The sequence below is a fragment of the Scylla paramamosain genome, chromosome 22 (genome assembly GCF_035594125.1).
Source record: "Scylla paramamosain isolate STU-SP2022 chromosome 22, ASM3559412v1, whole genome shotgun sequence".
Taxonomy (NCBI): Eukaryota; Metazoa; Arthropoda; class Malacostraca; order Decapoda; family Portunidae; genus Scylla; species Scylla paramamosain.
The window spans coordinates 7,632,745-7,650,649 of record NC_087172.1 but is presented as its reverse complement, the minus strand read 5'-3'; the positions used below and the strand labels follow the sequence as shown (position 1 = coordinate 7,650,649).

At 38.5% G+C, this 17,905-nt stretch overlaps 1 protein-coding gene across 1 annotated transcript in view; it reads right to left on the bottom strand.

The window, feature by feature from the left end:
* LOC135111511 (exocyst complex component 8-like) overlaps positions 1 to 17,323 on the bottom strand; it is a 30,574-nt gene extending 13,251 nt beyond the window's left edge. The window contains exons 1-8 of the mRNA XM_064024873.1: positions 17,179 to 17,323; positions 15,337 to 15,492; positions 14,638 to 14,724; positions 12,386 to 12,513; positions 10,085 to 10,227; positions 5,491 to 5,644; positions 4,218 to 4,359; positions 3,062 to 3,266 (exon numbers count right to left, since the gene is read on the bottom strand). Of these exons, the coding sequence (XP_063880943.1) occupies positions 3,062 to 3,266; positions 4,218 to 4,359; positions 5,491 to 5,644; positions 10,085 to 10,227; positions 12,386 to 12,513; positions 14,638 to 14,724; positions 15,337 to 15,492; positions 17,179 to 17,233 (1,070 nt within the window). The 5' untranslated portion in view covers positions 17,234 to 17,323. The remainder of the gene's footprint in view (positions 1 to 3,061; positions 3,267 to 4,217; positions 4,360 to 5,490; positions 5,645 to 10,084; positions 10,228 to 12,385; positions 12,514 to 14,637; positions 14,725 to 15,336; positions 15,493 to 17,178) is intronic.
* Positions 17,324 to 17,905: the final 582 nt, after the last annotated feature.

Sequence of the window (17,905 nt, the reverse complement as noted above, 5' to 3'; positions counted from 1 at the left end):
GTGTATATTTCAGTTTTTTCATGTGTGTGTGTGTGTGTGTGTGTGTGCAGAAGAGTGTTTATCTCTCTCTCTCTCTCTCTCTCTCTCTCTCTCTCTCTCTCTCTCTCTCTCTCTCTCTCTCTCTCTCTCTCTCTCTCTCTCTCTCTCAGAACACCTAACTTCATAGAAGCTGTTTTAGCTAGAGATGAGATCTGAAGTTTCCAGTTTAGATTATCAGTAAAGGACAGACCAAGGATGTTCAGTGTAGAAGAGGGGAACAGTTGAGTGTCACTGAAGAAGAGAGGATAGTTGTCTGAAAGGTTGTGTTGAGTTGATAGATGAAGGAAGTGAGTTTTTGAGGCATTGAAGAATACTGAGTTTTTTCTGCCCCAATTAGAAATTTTAGAGAGATCAGAAGTCAGGCATTTTGTGGCTTCCCTGCAAGAACTGTCTACTTCCTGAAGGGTTGAATGTGGATAAGTGCAGGGTGGTATCATCAGTGTAGAAATGAATAGGACAAGAAGTTTGGTTTAGATCATTGATAAATAATAGGAAGAGAGTGGGTTACAGAACAGAACCCTGAAAAACACCACTGTTAATAGATTTAGAAGAACAGTGACCATCTACCACTGCAGCAAAAGAGAGGTCAGAAAGGAAATTTGAGATGAAGTTACAGGGAGAAGGACAGAAGCAGTAACAGAGTTGTTTGGAAATCAAAACTTTGTGCCAGACTCTATTAAAAGCTTTTGATATGTCTGAGGCAACACCAAAACTTTCATCAAAATCTCTAAAAGAGGGTGACCAAGACTCAGTAAGAAAAGCTAGAAGATCACCAGTAGAGTGGCCTTGATGGAACCCATACTGGCAATCAGATAGAAGGTCATGAAGTGATTGATGTTTAAGAATCTTCCTGTTGAGGATAGATTAAAAAACTTTAGATAGGCAGGAAATTAAAGCAATAGGACGGTAGTCTGTGGGATTAGAATGGTCACCCATTTTAGGAACAGGCTGAATGTAGGCAAACTTCCAGCAAGAAGGAAGGTAGATGCTGATAGACAGAGTTGAAAGAGTTTGACTAGGCAAGGTGCGAGCACAGAGGTACAATTTTGGAGAACAATAGGAGGGACCCCATCAGGTCCATAAGCCTTCCGAGGGTTATATCATAAGGCAGTGAGGACATGGAAAACATCATTGCGAATGATTTTAATGGGTAGCATGAAGTAGTCATAAAGTGGAGGAGAGGGAGGAACAAGCCCTGAATTATCCAAGGTAGCATTTTCAGCAAAGGTTTTGAACAGAGTTCAGCTTTAGAAATACATGAAATGGCAGTGGTGCTATCTGGTTGAAATAAAGGATGGAAAGATGAAGAAGCAAAGTTATTGGAGATGTTTTTGGGGAGATGCCAGAAGTCACAAGGCGAGTTAGATCTTGAAAAATTTTGATACTTTCTATTATGAAGGACAGACACTTGTTTAGGTCATGCTGATACAAGTTGGTCCAGTTGGACAAAGCTTTTGTTAACTTGTACTATACAGAAAATTAACAGCTCAGGCTTGACTACTTTTACATGTTATATGTATATGTACATATGTACATATGTACCTTATTTGTCAATATGATATAAATATAAATTTTGATATATAAAATATTAAAAAACAAACTTAGGCTGGGTTTTTTTGAGTATGAGTGTTTTTTTTTTTTTGGGTGGGCTTTTTTAATGCCAACCATGACACATATGTTTTGCTTTATTTTGCTAGAAATTAACTTGTACGTTGTGTCCTGTGAGAGCCCCCTTGCCTGGGTGGGCCTCCACTTTCCTCCCTCCCTACTCGGCTCACTACTCAAGTGGTACTGCACGACATAAAGTACTAATTTTTTGTGTACATTATACACAGTCAAATGCTTATAGGAAACAGTTAGCAAATGACAGATTAAATTTTTGAATTTGTCAGTGAAGAAAATGTATAGGTAATAAAGCAATACAGTTATTAAGTGGTACTTTTTAAAACATACATAGCAACCCACCACAACTGTTATCCCCTTCTACAGTTGATGTTTTGACACTTAAGTGACAGGCCTCATCAATCAGCTGACTGCTAAAGTGCATCTTTTTGCTACAGTGAAAATGTCTTTCACATTCAGTAAGACTGAGTATTCAAACCTGATATTCATGTACTGATTTTGTGATGGAAATACCAGGGGTGCAACTGCAAATACCCAGAAAGAAGATACCCTGATAGTAGATTCTAGAGTGTATCAGTATCTCCATGAGAGATGATGTTTCCCCAGCACTTCTGCCACTTCTGCAACAGCTGAATGTATTGGAAATGCTCAAGATGGTATCGTCCAGATGACAATACGAAACCCAACAATCAGTAATACCAGTACAAAAATACAAATACAAATACATAAAGAGGCAAAATTCACAGAACATGGCACAATTTGACATCACTTAAAATGAATATCATATAATCTAAAGGGGCATTTACAGGAGTGGCAGGAACACCTGGCAGTCATCGTGAAACTTGTGAGTTGCCATGTATGTTTAAAACGTAGCAATTAACAACCACCATATTGCTCTGTTACATGTAAAATAATCATCCATACTTGAAGTAGCAGTATCTTATGTATGGTCAATGCTGGTCTTGAAAAAATTGTTTTCTTTACACTCTATGTCTTTAAAAAAAAAAAAAAAAAAAATTGAAGCTTTGAATGCCTAGATACAGCATTGCATCACGAATAGAGTGAAAAGAGATTCGAGAACTACTGATAATAGAATTTTTTGTTTGCCATTTGCGCTTGTGGAAGACTGCTGATATTGTGTAACTATCTGCGATAGCAGATTTGCAGTTGTGATTTAAACCAAATCTTGAAACTTGCAGAATTGCAACTGTGAAGGTTATGAAATAAGTTAGCAGATTTGTGATAGCAGGAGTTCAAATTCAATAGTGATGCCAAGCTCTGCTTTTTAATCATCTTTTATGATACAGAGGGAATACAACAGTAGTATTCTTACAAACTGGTGAGGTTGTTCCCCATGCCATACATGAAAACACTTCAGATTGCTATACTCATGCCTCACCTCATCTCACTGTAGGCGGGGGTTTTGGGAGAGGAGTCAAAGTACTCCCTCCCACTGTCCACCAACTTCACGGCCTTCTCAAAATCACGCTGTGCAATGGCTTCATCCAGGTCCTCCGGCAGCTCCAGCACCCACTCAGGTGGGCCCAGGGAGGGCGGCTGGGCCTCCATGAATGGGTTTAGGCTGTCATCATCTTCCCCAAATGCTGGAAAGGTTAGTGTCTGTTATGTCTACAGATTCAGTAACATGGAGATAAGAACATAAAAACATAAGAAAATGAGGGAAGCTGCAAGAAGCCATCAGGCATACACATGGCAATCCCTGTATGAAACATCTACCTGTTTCCACCTATCATCCCCATCCATTAATTTGTCTAAGCCTCTTTTAAAGCTCTCTAATGACTTAGCACTAACAACCAGATTGCTGGGTCTATTACATTCATCTACCACTCTATTGAGAAGTAATTCCCTCCTATCTCTTTTTTCAAATCTAACTTTTCAAGCTTGAATTCATTATACTTTGTTATATCCTGATTACTTATCTTGAGAATTTTGCTTACATCCCTTTTGTTATATTCCCTATGACACTTAAAGACATCTTAAAGGTGGAAAGGAGGCTGGGAGATTTGATGATGCTGCAAGAACACAGGTTATAGAAATTGAAAAACATATTATGTAAAATTCTGCAGCATGTTGATTTATTACTAAGAGACAAAGGGTGACTTATCTACACAAAAAACCTAAAATTCAAAGTGATGATAAGTCAAATCCTGCCCTCAAAAGTTCCAAAGAACAAGCATCACAACAGACCACACTAAAGTGAACACTACACCACAGCAGAACACTAACATATAGTCCACACTTAACCACATTTCCACACCACACTGCACCACACCAGCTCTGGCTCTCAGCCAGTGAAGGAGGTCAGAAAGGACACAATGCACCACCCCAGCTCTGCCTCTCAGCCAATAAAGGTAAACAGGACACATTGCACCTTCCCAGCTCTGCCTCTCAGCCAATGAAGGAAGTCACATTCCCAAACCACAATGAACCACCCCAGCTCTGCCTCTCAGCCAGTGAAGGAGGTCAGACAGGTCATACTGCACCATCCCAGGTCTGCTGAACAGCCAGTGAAGGTGTTCTGGTAGGACACATACGGTTGGTGCTCTCCAGTGAATCCTCCTTGCTAAGGGAGACTTGTCGTTCCCTCTGGTGCTGCTGCTGTGCTCGCTCCACATTCTGCTTGTCCACCGTCACCTTGTTAGCCTTTGTGCGCTCTATCTCGTCCAGCCAATCTTGCTGCACATCAGACAGGCACAGATCAGGGAAAAACATTTTTAGTGACAAGCAGTTGTGATTGTAGTGTAGAGGCTGTAATGAGGAGGGTTCATAACTCTGAATCATTAGTAATGTTTAAACACTGGGTCCATTATAAGGATTGAAGATTCAAACCAGGGTTGACTGCCCCAAATCAGAAGCAATGTTAAATACTGGAACCACAAAATAAATCTTTCCTGGCCTGGCATCCTTGGCATAAAGATGGCTTGTTTCCCTGCTCCCTCAAGACACTACAGTGATAACACAGCCTATATAACCATTACTTTAAACTATTCTTGAACTAATGACACTGTGATATCTTGACACTGTATATATGTCTAGATCTTATCCAGGTGATTGAGAATACATATGCTACAAAAAAAAATAAAATAAATAAATAAATAAATAAATAAATAAATAAAAATAATAAGGACTCAGGGGGTTGGTTCAAGGAGGGGAAAGTTTTACAACAAGGCTTTGGATGAGACTCATGTTAATCAATGACACAAAGATGCTTACTGCTTGTTGAATATATACAACCAGATACCAACATACACACAGACAACAAAGCAACGTAATTGTCCACAATATTACAATTTTTGGACTCTTCCAAAAACAGAGAGGAAGTTTTCTCTCCTTGGAGACATTTTTAATACAATATTTCTACTACAAATCTAACAATAATAATACCAGCATATACCACACAAGTGTTGATTATGGATATTTTCAAAGAAATTACTTAACTCTGTCTGTTACTTAACTGGTCTGTTAACAATCCACAGCACAGGCAATGTATGGAATCTTTATGAGCATCAACAAGAAAGAAATATTTATTTTGCAATTTCTAGCCAGTGCAATGTTTGGAGGTAGCAGTAAAACAAGATATCTCAGATAGGCTAGTAATTAGAGAATGATGTGCCAAATAATATCTACAAGAAAAAGAGAATAAAAAAAAACAGATCTTGCAATTTCTAGCCAGTGCAATGTTTGGAGGTGGCTGTAGAAAAAGAAAAGACATCTCAGAGAGACTAGCAATTAAGGAAAGATGTACCAAATAGCAAGGAAAGCTTCAAAACAATAGTCAATCCCAGTAGGCCAAAAGAGACACCTCACCTTGGACTTGGCAGTGGGGGCCATAAAGACACGAGTGTCGGGGAAGATGAGCACCTTGAAGGCATTCTTAGTGTTGCCGCGGTCCTTGATGTTGACAGGCAGCACCTGATCCAGCGGGTACAGCACTTCAAACTTGTAGCGCACTGGCCCGCGTCTGAAGATGAACAGTCAAGTTACTGGTTTGTGTACATTCAGTGTCTTTTATTTTCATTTACGCAAGTAGGAGAAACTATAGTGGAACCAGTTTAACTTGGTACTCAGGGTGTTGGTTGTACCTCTCCATGCTGTTGCCACCTCAACCCCAGAGTGACCTGACCTGACTGTGGCCAGCAGGGTGCAGCCTGGGGGATTCACGTGTCAAGGACACTGGGACGGCAGCGCCACACAGCCTATACGCATTGCCAAGTGTACTGGAAGATATACAGCGTCGTTGTTCCATCATCAAATTGAAAGCCCTTAAAAAAACATGCAGTTGTATATGACAACTCATAATTTTGGAATAATTAAGGCAAAGAATGAGAGAGAGAGAGAGAGAGAGAGAGAGAGAGAGAGAGAGAGAGAGAGAGAGAGAGAGAGAGAGAGAGAGAGGAGAGAGAGAGAGAGAGAGAGAGAGGAGAGAGAGAGAGAGAGAGAGAGAGGAGAGAGAGAGAGAGAGAGAGAGAGAGAGAGAGAGAGAGAGAGAGAGAGAGAGAGAGAGAGAGAGAGAGAGAGAGAGAGAGAGAGAGAGAGAGAGAGAGAGAGAGAGAGAGAGAGAGAGAGAGAGAGAGAGAGAGAGAGAGAGAGAGAGAGAGAGAGAGTGTTCTTATGCCTGTCGACTGTGAATGCGACACCCCATGTAGGACAGGAACAGCCAACATCCCGAGTATCAAGTTAGTCTGGTTCCACTATAAAGTGATCTGCAACAATAATAAAATAAACAGAATTGGCCTGCATCTGGAAGCAAGCAGCCAAATTACTGGTTTGTGTATATACAATATCTTTTTCCATTGTATGTATTCAGCATCTTTTATTTTAATTTACATGTGTGAAAGAAATTCAAACACCCTGCACCAATAAAAATAGGCAGAAAAACACCTTGCATTTGCAAACAAGCAGTTAAGTTACTGCTTTGTTTATCTTCAATAGGAAATAAAATAGAAAATGTTCTTCTCTATGAAACTGTATTAAGCATCAATGTAAATTCTATCTATCTATAGCATACCAGGCCAGCAATCACAAATGGGGTGGCCAGTGCAAATCAATGAGCAATTGTATACTATAGTGAGTTTAGTAATCAGGAAAACTGCTGTGAATATCTATGAAAAAATGGTGATAAATCTTAAATACTATTTAATACAGAGTAAAATATGTATCAGTATAGATTCATAAACATTACAATGTAAATTATCACCATAACACAATGTGCTTTCAACCTCCTTTTTCCTCACACACACACACACACACACACACACACACACACACACACACACACACACACACACACACACACACACAGAAAGGGAACTTTTTTTCTGGATAGTAATGGACCTAAGGTTGAGAGAGTGGTACACTCAAGGAATGAAGGATGTGGAAGCTCAGCAATAAGAGAGGGACAGACATGGAAGGTGGCATGCCCTGATATTAATGGTTTAATCTCAGTAAGTGATGAAGTCAATGAATTTCTAAATACAAAACTGGACATCATAGCAATGGTGGAAACTAAGCTAAGAGATTCAGAGACATCAAATTTAGGCATGGAAAATTATAACATGGATAAAAAACAGATGTGAAAAAGACAGAGGAGTGATGATGCTTGTAAAAAAGAATATCAAGGTGGAAAGTGCGGAAAAGGCAGAAGGCTTGGTGAAAGACTTAAGTTTAAAACTAATAAACAGAAAAGGAGAAAGACAATATGTTACAGTGGTGTATGTTCTACCAAAAACAAAGACTTGAAATAGACAAGAGCATGAACAATTGCTGAATGAGACAGAAAAATGGCTTGATAAGAATATTAAGGAAAACATTAAAATTATTGTAATGGAAGGCTTTACTTGTAAAGAGGTACATTAGGAGGAGTGAAATACAAGTGGAGGAGAAGATTGATGGGGAGATAAAGTTCTGAAATTGGCAATGGATAATATTATGACATAGTGGGTTGAGGAAAACACTAGATACAGAGGAGGAGAGAAGCCCTCAAGACTCGATTTGGTATTATCAAGAGAAGCAGCTATTGCTGAAGACAATTAATTTCTAAATACAAAACTGGACATCATAGCAATGGTGGAAACTAAGCTAAGAGATTCAGAGACATCAAATTTAGGCATGGAAAATTATAACATGGATAAAAAACAGATGTGAAAAAGACAGAGGAGTGATGATGCTTGTAAAAAAGAATATCAAGGTGAAAAGTGTGGAAAAGGCGGGTTTGGTGAAAGACTTAAGTTTAAAACTAATAAACTACTGTCCAGTAGGAAAAAGTGACCATTTCATGATAAGGTTTCTTATTAAAGAAAAGGAAGAGGAAAGTAGATGGGAAGATTACAGGAAGGAAATATTTAACTATGGTAAGACTAATTTCAAACAAATGAGGAGATACTTTGGTGAGACAGACTGGAACACCTTTATTACAGCAGAAAGAGTGCAAAAGAAGTGGGAAGCTTTCATCACTATATAATAAAAGGGAGTGAGATGTGTATCAAAGGTAAATACAAAGAGAAGATATAACAAAGACTGGAATAATAGGAGATGCAAAGTAGTGAGGAAGGAGAGGGAGAAGGCATGGAATAAATGGAGGGGAAAAGTACACAGGAGCTGTGGCAAAACTACACAACTGCAAGAAATGAGGCTGTTAGAAAAGAAAGGAAAAGTTACGAGAAGGATGTTATGGACAAATGTACGGAGGAACCAAAAATATCCTTCAGGTATGTGAATAGCAAAATGAAAAACAGAGAAGGAATGAATAGAATGAAGGTTAATGGTCAAATGTGTGAGGATCCAGCTGAAATGGCAAAGATAATGAATAAGAGTTTTCAATCAGTGTTCACAAAAGAGGACATCTGTGGGGCAGAGTGAGATGAGCAAAGAAATGGGTCTAGGGGAAATCCAAGAGACTGAAGGAGATGTATGGAAACAGTTGGAGGGACTAGATGATAGAAAGGACCCTGGACCTGATGGAGTGTCAGGATGGGTATTGAAAGAATGCAATCAGCAGTTGATGTGGGTGGTTCACCTATTATTGAGGGCTCCCATTTGAATGGAAGAGAGCTAACATAGTTCCAATCTATAAAGATGGTAACAAAGAAGAGCCACTGAACTATAGACCAGTGTCTCTAACGTGTGATGTGTAAGATGTGTTAAAGATCAGTGAAGGATAAATGGATGCAGTGCCCAGAAGAAAATAAAGTGATGATTGAGAAATAATTTGGATTTTGAAGAGGGAGGTCATTTGTTACAAACTTGCAGTTTTTATTCAAGAGTGACAGATATAATACAAGAGAGAGATGGCTGAGCAGACTGTGTACATCTAGACCTGAAGAAAGCCTTTGATAAAGTACTGCACAGGTGATTGCTGTGGAAGTTGGAGCATGACAGTGGTCTGAGGAGTGGCATGATGAGATGGATGAAGAATTTCTTGAGTGGCAGAGAGATGAGAACAGGAAAGTTGAAAGTGGATTACCCCAAGGTTCAGTACTGACACCAATCATGTTTGCAGTCTATATAAATGATATGACAGAGTGTGAATAGCTACATGAGCCTTTTTGTGAATAATGCCAAGTTGCTGAGAAAAGTTGAGAGTAAGGAAGATTGTGGAGTGTTGGAAGAGGATCTGAACAAGATATCAGAGTGGAGTCATAGGTGAGAATTGGAGTTTAATCTAAAGAAATGTAAAGTAATTGAATTTGGAAAGAGTGTAAGAAGAGCAAATGGAAATTGTGTGTTGAATGGTGAGCAGTTGAGAAGAGCAGAAGAGGAACAGGATCTGGGTGTTACAGTGAATGAAAATTTGACCCTGAAGAGACACATCAGCAAAATTACAGGAGAAACTTGTCACTTGTTGAGAAGAATAATACTGGCTTTTGTGTATATGGATGAAGAGATGATGAGGAAGATGATTATATCACTGATCAGACCTTAACTGGAATATGCAGCTGTAATATGGTTGCCCTACAAGAAAAAGGACATAAGGAAGTTGGAGAGAGTTCAGAGAGCAGCAACAAAGATGATACCAAATATCAGGGTCTTGTCATATGAAAAGAGATTGGAAAGAATACATCTACCAACACTGAAAAAAGGAGAGAAATGGGAGATTTGATAGCAATATATGAAGCGTATGAGAAAGTGGAGGAAGTGGACCAGAGTTACTTGATGATCTGGTATCCACAAAACACTAGAGGACATGGAGAGAGACTGAAGAAGAGACATTAAAAAGTATACTTTCCCATATAGAAGTATTGATGTACAGAACAGTCTAGGTAAGGAGATAATAAATGCAAGAAGTCTACATAGATTCAAGGCTAAGCTGGATAACGAAAGATATGGAGATGGGGACAGCACAAGGATAGCTCTTTTCCCATGAAGCACAACTAGGTAAATACACACACACACACTGATGTACCTGTCGCTGAGCCAGGAGGCAATCATGAGGGAGTCGTTGAGGAGGTAGGCATGGATCCGCTGCATGGCCGTGTAGTCATCCTGGTTCAGCTCCACCAGGTCACCATCAAACACCAAGCAGCGGTCCTCCACCTCCATCACATGCTGCAGGAGGGCAGATCAGGTGAGGAGAGGCAGGTGGAAGGTGTCTCTCTCTCTTCTTCTCTTACACAAGAACACCATCAAAACCAAAAACTCAATCACTGTGAAAACTCTATTTTTTGTGTAAGCTTTCTGAATTGCTGTGGCTCAGGTGAGGAGAGGAAGGTGGTAGGTGTCACGGGTGAGGAGAGGGAGGACGAAGGTGTTTTGGGTGAGAAGAGGAAGGTAGGTGTCTCAGGTGAGGAGAGGAATGTGGAAGGTGTCTTAGGTGAGGAGAGGAAGGTGGGTTTCTTTGGTGAGGACAGAAAGGTGGAAGGTGTCTCAAGTGAGGAGAGGGAGGTGGAAGGTGTCTTAGGTGAGGAGAGAAAGGTGGAAGGTGGCTCAGGTGAGGAGAGGGAGGTGTAAGGTGGTTGTCTTTCTCTCTCCTATACAAGAATGCCAGCAAAAGCAAAAACTCAAAACCTCTTTCACTGTGACAACTCTATTATTGTGTAAGCTTTCTGAATTGCTTATTAATATCAAAGAAACTGGAGATGGGAGTCTCCTTCTGTCTCTTAGAGAAATATAAGAACACAGGTAAAAGCAAAAACACAATCTCACTAACTGTGACAACTTATCTATTCCGTAAGTTTTCAGAACTGCTTATTAGTATCTATCTATCTATATATATATATATATACATATATATATATATATATATATATATATATATATATATATATATATATATATATATATATATATATATATATATATATCCTGCTGCTTGGACTGATCCTCATAAAGTGAGGGCAGGAATACCTTCTTTTCTCCATCAGGAGGCAAGGTGCTAAGGGAGTGGTGTGAAGTGAGTGAGTGTTAGTCTGAAAGTTGTGTGCCTTGTTTTGAATACCTCTGTATATCCTGCTGTGGTTCTGGTGGATATTTTCATGTGCTGGAACTCATCTTTTAAAATGCCTTCTCTTCACCTTGAAAATAAGTCAATAATAACCAACTGTAGTCACCTAAATACCAATGTTAAAGTAAAACAGACAACTCCAGCTATCTTCCCACACCTACACAGATTAACACAGACTACATCAGCATGAAATGTGACAATTTTAAAAGAAGAATACAGTGATAATTTATAATAAGGACTGGATTCATATGCCAACATCATCTTTTAAAAGGTACCAAAATAAAGAGATGAAGTCTGCAGTTATGATTAATTTGCATAAATATTTTGGATTTTGGGAATGGCATGAGTCTTGAAAAACCATTCAGGATATATTTAGACACAAAATTCATAAACTTAAACAATAGTTATGTTATGTGTCTGAACCCAACAGCAGACAAAGCAAACTAGCTTATTTAATGAGAAGACTACAGCATGAAGACATGAGCCAAGAATCCCATCAACCCATAAAAAATAACTAACCTAAAAACATTATGGAACAGAGTGAAATGCTTTAATACAAAAGGACAGTAAACTTGCATATTACTGATGCTTTTACAACATAAACATTTCTATTCATGATGCTGTAACAACTGTTACAATGCAATGCTGTTATCAAAGCTCTACATTGATCTCATCATTACTTAAACACACTAGCATATGTACAAACAAATGTACAACATAATTCAGTTGAAGGAAATACCTTTGGCTTTTTAGTGAAAGAGCATAGAATAAAAACAGAAAAATCATAAACTTAATTTACAAAATCTCCAGAAATAATTCTTTGTATCTCCAAGGCACCACTTCAACAACATCACACCCTACACAACTAACACCATTGTGCATGTGAGGGCAGTATATTACAGAAATTTACAATTAAATAAATAGCACTGACATCAAACTTCATCTATATTTCAGGATGGCCTTAGGTTTAGACATCTTGACATAAAGACAAAAACTTAGTAGTTAGTTCCATACTTTCCTACAAATCTTTCTGCCACACCTGATGTTCATGAAGGGTTCCTGTTTTATTGTAACCACATGCTTTCATCATCACAATATTGACAATATTAAGTACATGAAAAATTAGTAGTTTGAAAAATTTTAATTTTTTGTAAAACAGCAGTGATAATACCAATTTTCTATTTAGATAAAACATATACCTAAACACTAAACATTTACATTGCAGGACAAATGACGTCTGCCTCATGAAGGAAAATTACTTACCGAACAACCTTCTATTTTCTCCAGCAATCCAGTCAACTTTTTCCTGTTTTCACGATTCTGCATCCGTTTCAACTCTTGTGGGTTGACTTCAATCATCTCCTGTGCCGCACTGCCAGGTCCTCGCTCCCCTGCAGGGACAAACTGTGATCATCTACTTGTCCCTCTAAATATACCTCATGTCCAGGAAATCCTATGAAGGTGGTGGCCTTGACGTTATTAACTTGTGTTTTTATTTATTTATTTATTTTATTCATTTATTTTTTTTCCAGTAATGAGTGTGTGTGAATGAAGTGTGTGTAAGTATGCAGTGCTTTGTCTTTGTTCACCTGGTATACAGAGAGATTGATAGCTCAAGGAATGCAACATTTGAAATCTCCTGCTGGGTTTTTTCCAATAAGGAATGCAAATGAATGATGTAAATAATGATAATAATAATTCACTATTTATTTCAAGTGCATGGCAACCTTGCCAGCTCAAAATCTACATATCAATCCTAAGTATCTATACTATGACACTTTAGCTGCCACAATGTGGCAACATTGGAAGACCAGGCCCAGGATGATCAGGCCACTCCATGTAGTTTTTCAGGTGTTTGTTTCTCCCCCCTAAGCAGCAGGTCACAACTTATACCAGGTACCTTATCACTGCTAGGTGAACAAGGGCTACACATCAAAGGAGTCCACCTAAAGACTCCTAATCTTGTACGGAAATTGAACCCAGGACCTCCCAGCTGTGAACCAAGCATGCTAATCACTGCACCACCAGTGTGTGTACAAACAAAGGTGTGTGAGTGTGTGGTGCTTTGTCTGGTTCGCCCTATGTGGGATCACTAATCTGGTATATAGATAGACAGATCATAAAGTGGCTTTTTAAACTTTCCTTCACTTACACTCCAGTCATAATATATTTTCACTGTTTTACCTATTGCCATCATCATCAGTAAAGTCAATTCTTACAATTAACAAAGTAATGTCAATCCTTAAAATCTGGGTGGCTTTTCAGAGCATGTTAAATTAGTTAATTTTAAATGAAAACTGTATAAGATCAGATACTTTTAAACTGATAATTTTACTAGACACAACCCACAGCTCAATGATTTTAAGACAGCACCTGTGAAATTTGGTAAAATCATGTAACCTCAGCCTGAATGAGAGTGTTAAGAGAAGATCACATAAAAAAACAAACAGAATTAATTGAGCTGGATATCCACCATACACAAAGTATTAGAACTATCAGCAAACAAACAAAATATTAGAACTATCAGCAAACAAACATAACACTTAACCCTTTCACTGCTAAACGCTTGCAGCAAGCAGTAGCATCATTTGCTGATGGTGCTAAATGCTCACTGTGTCATCTAATCACCCTTAAATTTCCCACGTATAAGTGTGTTCCAACAATATTTTATGAACCACTTCTCCCCCCCACACCACTGCCAATTCAGTGGGTTTTCCACTAATTATGATGGAAAATCTTATCATCCTACTGCAGAAAATCAAGACAAGTAACTGGTGGATGTTGTTGTCCAATATAGTGGCATTTTTACATAGTTTACCTATCATCTGACTTATTTTTTGACCAAATGGTTGTAAATTTTGCAGCTGGCAATACTACCCTGCCAATACTGTTTCAAGCATCGTATCTGCTTAGTTCCCTCAATATGGCTGACTGCTGCAGTTGTGAACAGATGAAGTGTTCACAGACAACACCCCTGAATGTGCCTGCATGTTCACAGGAAAGACATTGCTTGTCTGCTTGGAACATTAGCTGTTATGCATAGTTTTAGATATCTATTGTGTAAACAGTGGTTGAGTTGCTTAAGTGACCTTGGGTGCAATGTCACCATGTGTAATTCATTGTAAAAGTACGCAGTTTTAATGTTTTTTCCTTCGTCTTTACATTGTTATGTGTTGCTTCTTATCACAAAATGTACTTTTTGAGATTTGATTGCAGAAAAAGCTCAATAGTACAACAATTTTTACCAACTCTATACAGCACATATGCAATAAAATAACAACATACATAAATGACATAAGTGACTCCTCTTTCCAATGATGTTTTAATATTTTAGCTGTGATGAATAGTTTTTGAGATACAGTGGTTAAAAGAGAACCTCCTGTTGAGCTGCCAGAGTGCACCTGGGGGGAGGCTTGCCTTCTTCACCACACACACAATGAAAAGGTTAACAATGTACATGCATATAATTAAAATCTGTTTAGGTTTCACTGGTGTGAGTGGCGCTGGACACTAACCAGTGATGGAGAGTTCCAGGAGTGAGGTGAGGAGTGACTTCTGCTCCGTGATCAGATGAGACAGCTGGTACATCTCACTCTCCAGGTCTGGTGGTGATGTATATTGTGTTAAACATATAGAATCCTTGTTAAACTGTCATTAAAATCATGAAAATATTTGAAAACCCCAATAACTTGCACATTTTTCATGCATTAACCTTTTATAAATTTCTTTTCAAGTCAAATGAGAGCTTACTACCATTTTGACCTACACTTAAAAAAATAATAATAATTTATTGTATATCATGAATAAAAATTACCAAAATGATATTCAAGCCTTAGCAGGTCCATTCCCATTTCCCTAAATTAAAGTCCTTTCTTACTCATTATTTCATTTCATTCATGTGCAGGACAAAAAAATGAGTCTTGCATGAAATGCAGATTATCATATACAGCATAACAAACTATTTTCCCTTTACCATTCCCTTAGGGAGTCTCTAGTGATGCAGACAGTAAACTCTTTCAAGATGGAGGTTTCAAGACACTTATCCTACAATTTTGTATGACACTTTTGACCTTTCTTTTGGGACAGGCACCTAAGTGGGCTTGTTATTTGCTTTCTCTTTTTTTGCTCTGGTTTTTACCCTTGGTAAAAGCTACTCTATGACCACTTATATATAAAGTCCACTTATGACTGACAAACAGACAGATGGAACATACATGATATTTCCTTGGCAGTGTCAATGAACTGCATGTAGTTCATGTAGACATTTCGCTTGAGCTGTGCATTGGTCTTCTCGGCCAATTGCTGGATCTTCTTCCGCTGCTGCTGCAACTCATGATCCCCCACACTGTTCTGACTGAGGCGCAGCACATCTGTGAAGGCACCAACACCTTCACTACACACACAAAGCTGTATACACTATGGACCATATTCCAAAACACTTCTGGCTGCACTCCCACTACATTTCAAAGGCTCTAACTGAAGTGACATGGGTTTTTAAGGATGTTTTTTTTTTTAAAGATATGTATATTATTGACAGGAGAAACACTCTTGAAAACCTGTCTAATCATCTCTGTGGCATTTGAATATTGTTGTGGTGAGAAAGCAGTGTTTCTGAATATGGGTCTATGTCAGCTCTATACCTTGAATTATGTAAGCATCAACATCATGGATAGATCATCACCTACAAGCGTATTGTCATAACATGAAGTGCTTCCCTGTCAGGGTTAGTGTCAGGTAGTACAATATAAGCTTCCCCATATACAGAAAAAAAGAGAAAGAGAGAAAAAAAAACAAGGGAGAGAAAGAATCAAAACACAAATATAGAATAAATAAATAAATAAATAAATAAAAAGAAAAAAGAAAATAATGGAGAAAAATTTGACTTCCCCAACAGGTCCATATTCTTACTGTGTATTGGAAAAGAGTTAAAGAAAAGTGGAACTACTGTATGAAACTGCAGATCTACCTAAAAATATAATATTAGCAGCATGAATATGTTGTGGCAAAATGTAGCTGGCAACAAAGAAAATGAGTCATTTAGTATAAGTACTTATACATAAACCTTGAAAACACAGGTGGTGGTGCCATGGATGCATGAATTTTCCTGACAGTACTATGATTCATCTTCTCCTTTTACCATTTCCCTAGTCCGGGGGTTGGTGCCATGTACAAATACCCTCCAGCTGTTTCTGTCTCTTGCATCTTCCTCTGTGGCTTCCATCATGCATACTACAAAAACAAACTGACAAAATACTAATACAGCCAGCCTGCACCTGCTTGTATATGTCTGTTCTGCATAAGGTACACAACTCAGTCCTTTGTTCTGCCAAACCCTTAACTAACAATGCTTCCAATGGACTGGTGTGCCTGCAGACCCCAGTATTTCACAGGCAACTTGCTTTCCTTGCATCACTGGCCAGAGTAACATGATAGCCAGGCAGGTGAGTAGACACTCTCCCTTCACCTCAACAAGAGAACAGAACAGATGTTACATGGATTAATCACAAGAATGAGTTCTATACGAATATTCCGTGGCCAGAAATCTTTAAGTGAGAAAAAAAAAAAGGCAACAAGAGGCAGATGAGAGATGGAGAAGAAAAGAGGCAGGAAAGAGGGAGGGAAAAATAGAGAAGTGGAAGAGGGGAAAAAGGGTAGGACGAGGAAAAAATAAGGGAGGAAATTGGAGAAAAGAGGGAAAAGTTAAACACGAGGAAAACATTCACTTAATCTATCCCCTACGAGTGGACAAGGTATTCGTAAGATGAACCGAGGGAGGAAGCAGACGAGCAGAGGGCGAAAAAATAAGAAATGAGAGAGGTATGAAGAAAAAACATTGAATATAAGGAAAACATTAACCGACATGCAATTCCTAGCAGCGGCCAAGATAGGTAAGTACTTCACTCACGGGTCTGTAAAGTGGGCGGAACCCTCACCTCATCACCGCCTCTCCCTCCCCCCACACACTCCATGGGCTTCCATCCACACATCCACGTCGTCCCTCGCCACCAATGCGTCCGCACCCCACGCCCAAACCACCACTGGGCAGCTGTACTTACATCTCTCGGCGTTGTAATCCTCGGCTGTCAGTTTCTTCTCCAACAGGTCTGCCATGTTTGTTTACTATGACGTCATCCTGTTCTCGAGGAGACGGTGAGGTAGGCACGCCAATCCGTATTGCGTGTGATGGATTTTGTGATTTCTAGTATATGAAATGATACAAATAATAAAAAACAATAAAATGTGCTATTAAAATGTACTATGATTTGCTATTACCTCAATCCGTTCGTTAGGAGACGGAGACACATGAATCCGTATTGAGCGGGATGAATTTCATGTGATTTCATGTCTATATAACGATAGAAAAAAAAATAAATAAATAATAAATAAATAAATATATATATATATATATATATATATATATATATATATATATATATATATATATATATATATATATATATATATATATATATATATTAACAAAGTGCACAATATTGCCTTGGTGTAGAGGTGTATTTGAAATTCGATCGGAGGCACTCAGCAACTTACCGGAATCCACTACATGACTTTTTTTTTTTTTCGTGGGATAATAAGATAAAAGAAAAGGAAAGAGAAGGAAGAAAACAGATGATCCAGACAGTGGGAAGGGACACGTCAAGAAGTGCCGTTTCAAAGGCAACACTTCCGTCCAACAATTTTAAAAAAGTTTGCTGATTAGAACCTGTTATAACTGCCAATGTCTTGCTAGATTATAATCAAAATCATGAAAACTCCTTTGAAAAA